At 37.3% G+C, this 14,317-nt stretch overlaps 1 protein-coding gene across 1 annotated transcript in view; it reads left to right on the top strand.

The window, feature by feature from the left end:
- The window catches only part of GLCCI1 (glucocorticoid induced 1), a 50,876-nt gene extending 38,482 nt beyond the window's left edge, over positions 1-12,394 (top strand). The window contains exons 6-8 of the mRNA XM_042816457.1: positions 3,776-3,986; positions 9,889-10,009; positions 11,098-12,394. Of these exons, the coding sequence (XP_042672391.1) occupies positions 3,776-3,986; positions 9,889-10,009; positions 11,098-11,449 (684 nt within the window). The 3' untranslated portion in view covers positions 11,450-12,394. The remainder of the gene's footprint in view (positions 1-3,775; positions 3,987-9,888; positions 10,010-11,097) is intronic.
- Positions 12,395-14,317: the final 1,923 nt, after the last annotated feature.

Here is a 14,317-nt window from a genome sequence, read left to right as displayed (position 1 = left end):
TTTTAGCTGTCCTACTTCTTAAAAATGTATGAATTGATTTGGAATGTATTTCTATCTTTTGCTGATTTTGCTAACTGAATTCTTTGGAAACCTTCTTCACTTTTTTTTTTTTTCCACCCATGGTATTTTAATAATAGGAATTTTACTTTGTGGAAGGGTAATTGTGGAGTGATTAGCCTTGTTATTTTTACATGCTTCATAAAGATAATGGATGGTACAGTAACGTCATTAGGTCTTTCTTCTAATAATCTAATTGACTGTGAAGTTTAGTGATATGTGGTCAAAGCATTTCAAGCATTTCTTCCTTTTTGGTTTGGCCACGTGTGTGTATATTTTTTCAGATCATCTCTCTTGCTTAGCTGGCTGAAGGCGTTCTCATTTTTATTTCATAAAAACAGTTAAAGTTGGCATTTAGTTTGGAGTCCCTTTTTAATAGTATTTTTGTCCTCAGGTTTACTTAAAAATGTCATTTCATCTTCTAATGCCTTTATTTAAAGATTCTGGATATATTTTCCTTCCTGGTTTATAATTTGGTGACCAGCTTTCCAGGAAATTGTAGTTGTCTCTGTGCCCACTACAAATTGTACAAGAGAATCAGCTTTCTCTGAAGTTGTCTGGCCTTTATTCATTGCCCTGTTGTGTTTCTGCAGCACAAATGTTGGAGACTTTGAATAAGATGTTCCCCCCAACTCACCACAGTATCTTGCTTAATTTCTTTTGTTTCTGGAAATAGGTAGTAAAATGCTTTTACGTACCTATCAGAAAATTCAGTCCGGTAATAATCGTTTTTGATTGTTTTTCTAATTTGAACAGCTGCACAGGGTCTATACCTTAATCTTCACATCCTTCATCTGAAAAGTTTTGGGTTTTATTCTTCTGAATGCTCCTTGTAAGGAACAGTCTTTTCAGGATGTGATGGATTTTTGCACTCTCATGTTGTCTAATGCATTGATGACTGTATTTATGCTAGAAGGCAGAAGCAATTTCCTATCTCTGCCTTTGTGCTCCAATCTGGAGAATAGTTTTTAAATTAAAAGCATTGAATGCTTTACTCTGAAGAAAACGCCTCTCAAATAGATGTAAGGCATTTGAGAAACATTATTTGTAAGGTTCCTGTTGGTATATTATGTCATAGTAGAATTCCTGATGCTACTCTGTAGGACAGTTTTAATTTGATTGATACTGAAAAAATCTGGTGATTTTTAATTGCATTAAGAAGTGCATGTTGTCAAATAGACCATTTCTGTACTTTTGCAGGGAGGTATAAGGACAGTTTATGACTATATCCAAGAACATACTGTCTCATAGTGGTTGTTGGATGTTTTGTTGGAATGCCTTTGGAATAGAATTAGTACATGACTGAATCCTCCTGCAGGAAAGAAAAAAAAAAAGTATACAGAATTCTGTCATTTTCAGCCATTTTCCATGCATTGGGAATTATGACAACTAGTAGCAGCTGTACTCAATTATAGTTACCCTATTTCTTGTGCTTTAAGATTGTGAGGACTTGGGTTTTTAAAAATAGTTTAGGCATAACTCATGGAAAGTAAGTTCTGAAGTCTTTTTTCATGTTGATCATGTTTAAAAATTGAGTATTTCAAGTTGATGTTTTCACAAAGGCTTATGGTCTTGTACAAAAAAAAAAATTGGGCTCAGTATTAAGGGAAAGAAATACAGAAGCACAGTAATTTTTGAAGCATTTTCAGGCTTTTTCTGTTATTTTACTTTAAAGAGTGATTAAATATGTATCTTTGTATACTTGCATGTATTTCTAGAGGCGTATTGAAAAATGCAGATGACTTTCTATGCCTTCAATTTTGATTCAGCAGAGGCTGAAATAAGCGATTTGGGATATGCTTCTTGACTACATAAGACTATGGTGTTTCTTCAGGTGTGGAAATCTGTGCTATCCTGAAGTCTTTAATTATGTGATTACTTACTGTTTTTATTCTCTCCCTGGAATCCTTGCTTTACCTGCTCTGTGGTATGTGCATGTCATGAGCAGCCGTTTGGTGTTTCCTCCTCATTAGATGTGTGTCATAATGTTCACTACTAAACCTTGCTTTGAAGCCAGAAATCTGAATTCCTTCATGGATTTTTTCTTACTATATATTAAGAGTGTCTCTGAAATGTTGTTTTATTTTTATCATACCTATGTTAGAAGAAAGGTGATATTATTTGCCTTTTATGGATGGAGAAACAAATCCATCAGGCTTTCATAGTGTGCTTCTTCAGGTAGCTCAGGATACTGCATGTGTTTTAGGACTTCAAAGTGCGGCTCTCACAGTTTCCTTCTCCATCTGTGAATGATGAAGACTTTTGTAAATCAGTCCTGTATAGACTGGGCTTCCAGAAAAGATATGATAAAAGAGAAGAGTTGGATCAGATAACTTTGGCCTCTTGTAGAATCTCTGTGTCAGAAGCAGATTAAAAAAAAAAAAAGCTGATCTGTGTGGCAGTTCTTTTCTTTTTGTTATGTTAATTACGAGACTAATTTTCTTTCTACAGCTTCAGTCTTGTTTTCTACTTCTGTCTGTGTAGTAATACAGGTCTATCTTCAGGTCTGTCTTGTGCATTGAATGAGTCATGGCCTGTTGGGGGCAATGGGAATAGCAACACGTGGTCCTGTCGTAATATACAACATGAGCTCAGCTGTTGAAACAGCTCTATCCAAACTTTTGAGCATTTGATGTAGCAACTGTAATATTCCCCTTATAATGTATTGCTTGGCTTTTAAATGAAATGTGAAAAGGTATTAGCTAGAAGCCTTATAAGAAGGAAAGGATTTTCTAACTCTGCTAGGCCTGCCTCTGTATAATTTGATGGCTTTCTACATAGGCTGTTGCTGATGAATATTGTTTCATATCCTCTTTATTAGCAAAAGCACGTTGTGTTGAATTTTAAGCTCTGGAATTGGCTGCTCTAATTTTGGTACATATAAAAAAGAGGAAAATGAAACACAATTCTTCACTTGAAATGAGAAGGAAGGAGGCCTGACATTTCCTATCTTGAACTTTTGATCATTCCTCTGTGGCTTGAAATGGTCCTTACTGAAGCAAAGCTAGAAACATCTATGCTGTATGTTGCAGCGTAGGGTGCAAGATCAACTGGCTGGTGCCAACTAAACTGATATGAGAAAGCAGTGCTTGTCTCTTCAGTTTGAAACAAGCTTGTGAACCTTATATAAACCTGTACATGTTTTCTTTTAGTTCTGAATTTGTTGTAAGCCAGCTACAGAAGTGTAGGTTGGAAAGTACAGGAGTGCTAGAGAATTACAACCAAACTTGGATGGTTTCATTTGTAATTGTAATTCAGTTCATTGTTAGGCCAATAATATGCTATTGTATTAGAAATATCTCTTATCCAGGTGTGACCTCTGTCATGGTACTTGTTTATGCTCTGTGCTAACTGTTACTGAAAATTATTCTCTTTAGTATAATGAGATCTATTGATTTGAGGAGGAGATTGCTTTCTAAAATATCAGAAAAAATGCTAAAAAAAAAAAAAAAAAATGCTGGCAAGTGTAGATCAACAACAAAGTGCACCTCTTTGTTAATTTAACTCCATTGCATAAGAGCATATCATTGTCTTGGGAAATCTGTGCATTGTCCCAGCATTGAGCATAATTAATGTATGTTGTGCATTTTGTATTGCATTATTTTCTTCCCCAGAAGTTGTTTCAAAAATTAGCTATTTAGATTTCACCTGTTTAGTTCAATTACGAGTACTAGCTGGATCTTTTCTCAGAAATCTGAGTTGCTTGTTTCTCTTGCAGCCGTTGGATATCCCTGATGGTCGAAGGGCCCCGCTACCTGCTCACTATCGTAGCAGTAGTACACGAAGCATTGACACTCAGACTCCGTCTGTCCAGGAGCGCAGCAGCAGCTGCAGCAGCCATTCACCATGTGTGTCTCCCTTTTGCCCTCCTGAATCTCAGGATGGGAGTCCTTGCTCAACAGAAGACTTACTCTATGACCGTGATAAAGGTGAGAGTAGAACGGCCCACCTTTACCTATGGGAGGCATGTGATGTCCTGCTTTTACAGTTACCTTCATTTTACTCATTACATCAGTTTTCGTTTTTGTTTGATTGTTGTGGAGGGATTGAGGACTTATCTTAAAATTGGTTTTGTTTGTTCACATATCTTTTTCCCTCTTGTTTGTGAAGCTTCACAAACATCTTCCATAAATACGTCAGAGGAGCACAGCAAACAGTTTTACCCATTTATGAAGATTTGAATGCAAAGAATTCAGAGTGTAACATGTTTGTTTCAAAAGGGTTTCAAGAAGGTTTGTGATAGACTGTGTATTCATCATGGGTGAGTTATTTACTGATCAAAACAGTGAGTTTTTGGACTACTTTATAAGTACTCTGCCTCTGAAGTCGCATCCCATTTGAAGCTATTTGGTGAGGAACTCATATCTGAGTTTAAAAAAATCTGATGGAGAGTAATTATCTGTCTGCATATGTTGTTCTAACAGAAGGAAAATTCAGTGTAATTTGTGTGCTAATATGTCAATATTCAGTGTTTTGTCTAAGTTTGAAAAAAGTAGTTTTATGGAGGGAGTAAATCAGAGTTTGAGAACAGAGTTAATTTACAGACAAGACAGTGTGAAAATGAGGCACCGTCATAAAAAGATTGATTTTGAACAATTCTTTTTACAATGAAATGATTCTTGGGTTTCTGGTTGTCTAGACTTGAGCTTTTAATCAATGTAAATATGAGCTTTATTTTGGAAAAATGCATTTGGGAGAGATGTGCAAGCTAATAGCAGTATGTTCACAGGAAATGAAAGCTAAGATTTTGATTTGGCATAGATTTACTAATGAGCTGAAAGCAACAGTATTTTGAGGTTACAAGCTAAGATTTAAGCACTTCCTGCAATTATTTTCTGTTTGATCATCCTTAAAGTAATCTTAATTCTAAGTGATAAGCTGAAGTGAGTAAGACTGGGGCAAAAGAAATTATATCATAGATCATAGAATGGCCTGGGATGAAAAGGACCTCAAAGATCATCGAGTTCCAACCCCCTGCTATGTGCAGGGTCACCAACCACCAGACCAGGCTGCCCAGAGCCACATCCAGCCTGGCCTTGAATGCCTCCAGGGATGGGGCATCCACAGCCTCCTTGGGCAACCTGTTCCACTGTGTCACCTCCCTCTGTGTGAAGAACTTCCTCCTAATATCTGACCTAAACCTCTCCTTTCTCAGTTTGAAACCATTCCCCCTTGTCCTATCACTATCTACCCTCATAAGCAGTAATTCTCCCTCCGGTTTATATGCTCCCTTCAAGTACTGGAAGGCCACAATGAGGTCTTCCTGTAAGTTAACCATAAGGTCTTATCCCAACACAGAGTGATAGGTAGTCATGTTCCAAAACCAACTGTGGATATTATTTTCCCCCTTGCTACTTTCCTTTCTTACAGTATGCATATGTAGACATCCACTAAAGTACAAGCAGTCAGGGAAATGCCTTGACAGGTAAGTTTGTTGTATCTATCCTTAAAACATACATATCTTAAAAAGTGATAAAATTGAATGATTGGTATGCAATTATCACAGTGAGTGTAGTTTTTTAGTGGTTTTTAGTAGCACTAGCAAGTGAAGATAATTTGAAATATTGCACTTAATTTTCTCAATGATTTTCAGGGTCTTTATCTTCCATCTGTGATGATCTGAGCAGTTCACTGGAGTAAAATCCATTGCTGAACTTCACAATGAGTAGATAGATATGTATTTGTGGTTTCAATCTTAAGACTGGCTTTAGGTCTGTATCGAAAGTCTGCCTTTGTATATAGGTGATGGTGATAAACAGGAAGCTTTCTAGAGTTAAACTTAATTATATTTTTAAATTAGTTTAGGCTTTATGATACCCTGCTTATCAAAATAGAAGCTTGAATTCCTCATTGCAACTTTGTTCTTTAAGGACAAGATAGAAACTAGAAAAACACATAGCAGTTTGCCAGGAGCAAATACTTTGTTCAGAGGTTGTAAAAGTAGCATCAATCGTTAGGAAGTGTGCCCTTCACTCTCAGAACATTGATGTCACAGGTTGGTCAGAATGTTAGCTTCAGAAGAGTTAAATTATAGCGAAGTGAGTGATACCGGTAGAAATTGTAAGGAAAGAAAAGGATTTTGAGAGTGATTTTATTAACATCTGTTATTGATGTTAACTACATTACAAAACAAACTTTTTTGTGCTCATCTTAAAAGATTCCGTTGTGCTGCAGTATAACTTATGTAACTTTGCTGCAAGACCTGCTAAGTTTTGAAAAATGTTTTTCTACACATAACCAGAATTTAGGCATTTTAAACTTAAGATTTTTTTTTTTTTGTTACTTGTCTCAAGATGGAATTTTATTTTTCTCCTTAGTGGAATAACTTAATTTTCCATTAAAATATGATTATCAGCTTAAAATTTGCTCCTGAGTGTGATTCTGTGTGGAGAATGAGGGTTAGCAGTTTGACTGAGACACAGGAGCAGTGAGAGGAGCCAGCACTCTGTACAGACAGCGCTGCTTTACATTTCCAAAGCATCTTTTATTTCTTGTGCAAAGCTGTGCTTTGGCCTGAGGCCTTCACAGCTGCTCTTTGGACTGCATCAGCTGTTTGGTTTAAGTTTCTGCAGGGAGCTGCTAAGTCTATTGAATTTTTCAAAAGAAAGTGAAAGATTTCAGAAAAGGGTCACAATACATCTCCAAATAGTGCAATGATACCGAATGGTAAAGATTGGAGCAGAGAGAGAAGGGTGGGAGAGAGTGTATTTTCATGGCACCAGGCTTTGTGATTTATTGTGAAATACTGTCACTGCAAGCTAAACGACTGCCTTGCTCCATTAAAGCTACTGCTTTCATTAGATCTGTTTTATGATATCCTTCTTCATGAGACTAACATGTCCCACATATTTAGTAACAGAGGTAAAATTCAAAGGCATCCAAAGGCATAAGGATTCAGTGATGTTTGTTTGTTTGTTTGTTTTATGTGAAAATAGTGTAACCTGCTTTCTAGGGATTTTTATTCTGGTACTTTTGTGTAGATTGAATATTCCTGCTGTTGCTAGCAGCTGTAACAAGTAATCTGTTCATGAAGATGCTATCTCTTGACCTGGATCTCATTTTCTAACTTCTGGGTGTCTGATTCATTCAGTTTTTTAAAATAAAAATTGTATGAGAAGTCTTTGGGTAGCCTTAAAAACAAAGGCGTTTTTGAGCTGGAAAATCCTTTTGAATGTATCAAACCAAATCCCAAGGTTCACTGGCCAAGTTATGTCACTGAAAAGAAAAAGTTCTTTACAAGCTGTTTTCAGTCTGTCCGTTATAACATATGCAAGCTAAAGTTAGTGGTGTTGAATGCTTTTGTTACAATATTATTTTTCAGTGTCTAATTATGAATTTAAACATTTTCTAGATTATAGAATATGTCAGTTTGAAATATGTTCAGGAATTCTACGTAATAGGGCTCCCTATTGTCTTCAGTGTGGTTATGGTAACAAAGCTCACTTTAAAGGTTACAGCTGTTAATCTTCAATCCTAATGGTAATGAAATGTGATTAGTTTGTTGAAATATGCCAGAGCACACCCTACCGGTGGGAGGCTGGAAGGTGCAGATGCCAGATCGTGCATTGCAACCTCTGAGAAAGCATATAAAAAATGAAAAATAAATAGCATTGTTTGAGAATATCCCTTAAATGACTCTGCAGATGAGTAATGATGTTATGATTTATTGCTTAAGACCCGATAGGATACATGGCTGGAGACTGGCTTAAGCTTCACACTTCCTCTTACCACTACAGCTGGTGGCTTTATTACCTGCACCCTTCCATTATTACACTCTAAGTGAAGAGCTAACAGCGAGCTTATACGTGTCAGCCTCCTGTGCTTTTCAGATACTATTGTGGTGTGTGTTTGGTCAAAGTGAAAAGCTAACCATTTAGTAAGCTTTAAAAGCTCAAGGAGGCAAAGGGAGAAACAGATTGGTTAAATTATATGATTTTTTTTTTTTTTTTACATGTTTAACAGATGTTCTATGTAGAAAGTTTCTGCCAAACAGGGCTAAACAAACCAAAATTTATTGAAAACTGCACTGGCTAGACAACACTCTGAATCTTCCAAGAGCTGACTTAACTTTGAATTCAGTTTAATTCTTTCCTTGGATGTACCTCCACAGTTTTCCAGTATTCGCTAGAATGAACAGAAGCTCATTTTATGTCCCAGAGTTTTTAAATAGAAACTTGGATCTTCAATTTTAAATATTGGAAGGGGGAAACAAACTGTCGGGGTTCTGTTAATGATTTCTGTATTCGGAATGAGCTATGAGGGCCAACAGTGGAAAGATTCCAGAAGACCATCACGTGCTCAGCAGGACAAATACCTGCATTGTCTCTAGACTTGTTGCCTTCATACAGTTAACACCAAAAATTCTGTAAATGGAAGTTGTATTCACCATGCAGCAGGCAAGAGCAGAATAATCACTATACAAAGGTCTATTTTGACCATCTTCTCATACCTTTGACAGTAAAATAGGGTATGTGACATTGAAGCTGATTTGTGTCTCACTGATGGTTCAAAACCTCTAATGATTAGCCTCTGTATTTGAGTCATATGTATGCAAATGTTTATGTAGTTACCATCTGCAAATTCTTAAGAAAAACTTACATGTTTCAGTGAACCCAGATTGTAATGCTTGAAGCTTTGGTTGGTTTTCCAGTGTTGCTGAAAAGGCACATTTGAACAGCAACAGAATAAGGAAAGATATCAGAGTTAAAAAGAATAAGGTACACCAGACTGGTGAAAACACTTGAAAGGAGCCAAAGTAGGAGCTACAATTTCTCTTCATTGCTTTTTCTTGTAAGTTGCTAAATCCTCCTTAACCTTGCCTTTTTGTTTCATTTTTTTAAATTGTAAGCCCAAAGATAGAACAGGGAGCCACTTGTGTTGGCCTCTTGCTCTTGGAAAAAGTAGAAGCCACTGCAGAAGGGTCAATTTCAGTGAGTAATTATTTTTGCATCTACTTTTTCTTCTTGAATTCAGTGTCAACGTTGTCAAGATGAAGGAAAAGGTGGTTCACTTTAAGGTGAACTTTTCAAACTGTTGTTCTTCTGACTTCACGAGAGTTGAGTCTTATTTCTCAGACTTGCCAGGAAGTGTGAAAGTCTGCCTGCTGTGAAGTCTGTCCTATGTCCTAGACGTATGTGTCTTTAGTTCTAGGTGTGCCTAGTAACCCTCTGCAAAACACAAAGGCAGCTGCAGCCATTAAGAATAGCTAGGTCCTAATAGTTAGTGACGATGAGAGTGGAATTGTGGAGGCTTGATTTTGGATGCTAAGAGAACTAAACTGTAGAGCAAATGAGGTGGGACATTATAATGATGACATACCAGTATCTGTATTAAAAATGTGTTTTGTTTGCAAATTTTGAGCTATTATTGAAACTAATGTGGTCAGCATACCTGCCAAGAATTGTTATAAAATAAGACAGATGCTCTATGCACACGTTTTCAGTAACTGTTTATGCAATGAGAAGGCATTATCGTTACCACTCATAACTCTTCTGCATGTGTAATGCATATTACTGTGTTGATCTATATTTTTTGAAATACATAATTAGAGCCAATTTGATTCCAGGATCACAACTCTTCATGCCAGTTGCGGTGCTCTGGATAAAAATATCCTCCTGTTACGTGTTATGTGATTACTGCTGCACTGAAGCTTTTATTCAGAAGAAATGTGCTATGCAAGGGTGTTAGAAATTGCCTGCGATAAAGGAATCATTGTGGTAGAAGCAAACCAGCATAGTGGCTGAACTGTGAAAAAGGCATCTTGTTTGGAAATCAAGCTTAATCAAGAAAACACTCTCAATCTCTAGTAATATAACTGCTTTAAATTTTCAGACAGTGGGAGTAGCTCACCGTTGCCCAAGTATGCCTCATCTCCCAAACCAAACAACAGCTACATGTTCAAACGAGAGCCCCCAGAGGGATGTGAGCGAGTGAAGGTCTTTGAGGAAATGTCGTAAGTAATGCCTTTTATATCAGCTGGTATCTGCAAAGCAGTAAACCTGTTTACTGAGCCCAGCCAACTGCAGATGAATAAACTATTCCAGCTGATGAGCTTTTCAGGAGCAAACTATTCTTAGTTTGTACAGAAGAGAAGTTGAAGTGTTCATGTTGGTTTGAAGAGGAAATGGAGTCTTTTATGCTTGAACTCTTTCTGTGCTTTTATAAAAGGCAACAAAAATCCAAACGGAAAAGATAAGGTACATTTAATTTCCTAAGCATTTATAAACCTCGCTTCATATGCTTGTACTAACTTTTGTAAATGTTCCTGGTTTGACACACAAACTCCCCTTGCCAGAATTCTTTATCAGTTTTGAGCAAAGGTCGCGTCTGTATAACCTATGGCTACGCTTGTGTTTAAAATGCATAAAATGGCATGAGATCTATATAATATAAAGTGTGTTTAGATGGTAGTATACTTAATGACATTAAACTTTGCTCAATAGTTTTGCTGTTGAGCAGGAAATCAGACATTAAACTCTTGGACATCGTGTCTTTTTCCCTAGACTCAGCAGTAAACACATGCTGTTGAGGTTGTGTGCTTAGCTCCTGTGGATGAAAAGAATGAAGGAGGGGATGGGTCTTGCTCTAGTAGCATTCATTGCCCAATGGATGGTGAAGGAGCAATGCTAGGTTGTGGAGGAAGCCTCCGAGCAAATGATGGAATATGGGAAAGGAGAGGTCAAATTAATGGAGTCTCTCAAAGATTTGATGTGACCACGTGTTGTTTGTGCAGTGCTGTCGTTAAAGAGGAATTTGTGTCATTCTAAATTACCATGGCATTTTTTCACGTGCGTATGTATTGCAGATTTTTCTCGCTGGAAAGGTGCATGTTTATCCAGTAACAATCAAGTCATTTTTGTGATGGCACTGTTTTTAATGCTGTGGATCAGTTAGCTGACTACCAATATGGAAGATGTTTGCCCCTCTGTCCAATTAATCCCATTCCTTGTCATTCACATTTTAGCAACCTGTAGAACCACAAAGTTTACAACGTATAAACTTCTCAGTTGGCCGAGTATGTAATCTCTTTTCTTGTTGTAGGTCTCGTCAGCCTGTCTCAACCCCTCTCTTTTCATGTCCTGACAAAAACAAGGTTAATTTCATCCCAACCGGATCAGCTTTCTGTCCTGTGAAACTTCTGGGCCCCCTACTTCCCGCTTCAGACCTGACACTGAAGAACTCTCCAAACTCCAGTCAAAGCACAGCTTTGAGCAGCCTGACTGTTGAGCAGCTTTCGTCTCGGGTCTCTTTCTCATCTCTGTCAGATGACACCAGCACAATGGACTCTACAGAGGTCTTGGTACAGCAACCATCCCAGCAGCAGCAGCAGCCTCTTCTGCAAGAAATTCAGACTGAAGAGCATTCCTCTCCTCAGAGCTATGCGCTAATCTAGACCGAGGTGTGGAGCAGGCCTCTGCCCCAAAGCAAGGATTGAGGAGGTAACAGTTCAGTTCAGATACATCTGCATGAGGTGGCAACCTTTCAGAACAAAATGCAGTACTTAGCAGCATTCTGAAAAATATCTCAACGCTGTTCTTGGCAGGGACAGAATCCATATTCAGCATCTTTTGTGAGAAAGCAGTGATGCCTGCAGAATCCATATATCATTAAGCGTTTTAAGTGGAGACTATGCATTTCATAGTATGTTTGACCAGATTAGTACTGTGTCCTGTGTTCTGTTTCAAATTCTACAGTATAAATAAGCTCTATATATATATAAAAAAAAGAAAAAAAAGTTGCCTGTCTGAATAGAAAATGTCTTGCTGTGTTGTGTCCTATGGAAAATACTGTACTTCAGGATTATGTTTACAATTGATCCAGGTGTTTATGTTTCTAACTTCTGTAATACACACAATGCAAAAAAAAAAAAAAAAAAAAAAAAAAAAAAAAAAAAATGGCCACAGCAGTTGCACAGTGCCCATCCTATGGCCTAGCTTCAGGTACTTCTCTCGAAGTGTAAACTCAGGTAACTTGGAATGTATATCATATTGGGATATTAAATATTTTACAGCTACAAAGCTAAAGAGGGAACATCACTCTTTTGCCTTTCCTTATTTTATGCATTAATATTTCCTCATTACATTCCACTTTCTTGGAATAAGTGCATTCAGCTCCAGGTGAATGGTGACCCTGGACGTGGGTGAACGTGAGGAGAACCAGCAAATCTGTGATGAATATCACTTTGTCATGTGCTTACAAGCAAAAAAACAACTGTTGCATTCACTGTCATTTCAATATATGTAAAATGTGGCATTTAAAGGTTTCAGGTGTTGCTCGGTTAATGACTGTTAAACTGTTGCAAATAAAGTGTTCAGTACTAGGCTGTACATGAGAAACATTCCATGTTGTGTGTGAGAGGATTTTGAAAGACAAGAATGTTTTTGTTTGAGGACAGAAATTCCTTCAGGTTTCACGGCGGGGTGATGGGGATTTCCTCTCATGTTTTTGTTGGCAGTTAAGGATGTGAAATGCTACTGTTACCGTCTAAAAGTCAAATTAATGTTTAGTTTCTCTTTTGGAAATGCTCATTCATTTGCTGGTTGGAAATAGGTTTTCAGATTTTGTCGAGCAGTGTTAGATGAGCAGCATTTAATTTATGTAGTGAGTAACTGTGTTTGGATTGAAGTCCGCAAGTAGCAAGTGGGTGTTTTAAGAGGGATGGGGAAAACAGTAGTTTTAAGTTTGTTACTTAATCAAAGCTTCTCCCATAACTTTTGCTTACTTTAAGCTGTATGTGTAAAAGTGTGTTCTCCCCCCTCCTTAAGTATGAATTGTAATAATAAAAAGATGATGATCCTGGTTTTGCAGGCTGGACGCTTTCTCAAAATGGCAAGAGCGGGTTAGTGGTGCTCTTCTGCTGTACTGGAACAAGAAGAGCACTGCTTTCAGAGATAATTTCCTGTGATACAAAGAGGGACCCCAGGGGCAAAATAAACTTGATGTTCTTGCTCCATTGCTTTCAGCTCAGTGGAATTACATTTATGCTGTCTGCTCCTAAGAGAATAAAGCTCACCTTTTCCAGGAATTGAAGAGATTAGTAGCCTGCAGCTACCGAGCATTTAAATTTGCTCCATTATTCTTTTATTTCTTTCCCACTTTTGGAGATGAGAATGGAGGGGGGTGAGAGTGAACAACCAATAACTGCTCACTAAGTACATGCTTGCTTTGGAGATAAAGCGTGGTTTCTTTTTATTACCGAGGTTTTGTTAATACTGCCTTACAAGGTGGAATTTGCAGCCTATAAAACAGTAACTGGTTTTTGGCTCCCCTGCAGAAAACATGAGGAGGTCTGTCTCTAACCATTTTCACGTGAAAAACCTGCTTGAAACACAACAGCCATCTTTAACCCTACTAATCTCAGGCCTAGGTGAAAACACTATATATTTTATAGATTGAAGATAAAGGGGAGGAAATACTCACGATGTAAGTATCGATTCCTTTTGATATTTTTCCTTCTAGATTAACATTGCAGTACGATGACCTTTTTTTGCTCTGTTATGTCCAGATAAGAAATCATAGTCTCGGTTGTTGGTGTGAGATTACCGGGGGATACGATGAGTTGTTTTTAGATCAGTGGTGAACTCTGTACAATAACTGCAATGCCATTGTGTACTTTTATTTTTTTTTTCCATGAGAAACTAAATATTAATTGAATTGCACATTTGTTCTTAGCAGATTTGAAGGTTTTGAACCAAATGCGTTAAAGCTAATGCTTTGCCATGTAAATTTCCCAGCAGTTGTTTATCTCTATTGTATTCTACATCCAGCTGTAGAAATTTGTCAAATATTGTTTAAAGTTTTGTACATAGTTGTACTGTTATTTCTAGCCACTGTGCTGAACAGTATTCAAATTATCACACAATATTGCTTTACACAAGGAAATGTGTGGCTTTTGTTTTGTATTTTTTCGGTATAGAAGTTCCTGTGTCTTATTTAAATAAAAATTATAGTTTAAAAAAAAAAAAAAGAAGGTGGCGAGGACACACAAAAGCGGCAGTCCATTTATTTGTTTGGGAAACTGTGACCTCATAGAATGAGATTAAAGTTTAATATTGTTCCAGAAATACATCCAGGCTCACGTCAACCACATCTCTCTGTGATTAGGGTGCTACATCATCTCGCACACTGATTTTTGCGTAACACGCTGCTTTGAGGAGGAAAAATATCTAAAAAATGGTCAAATACATGAAAAATAGTGTATTTTATTGTTGCATGTGATGAGGTCTTTGTTTCTTCAGAGCACAGGAAAAAAAAAAATCAG

Source organism: Centrocercus urophasianus, unplaced genomic scaffold (genome assembly GCF_019232065.1).
Source record: "Centrocercus urophasianus isolate 14NV4802_14NV808 unplaced genomic scaffold, USGS_Curo_1.0 seq_16, whole genome shotgun sequence".
In the NCBI taxonomy this organism is placed as follows: Eukaryota; Metazoa; Chordata; class Aves; order Galliformes; family Phasianidae; genus Centrocercus; species Centrocercus urophasianus.
Note: the sequence above shows the minus strand (reverse complement) of the source record. Positions and strands in the feature narration are given on the sequence as shown.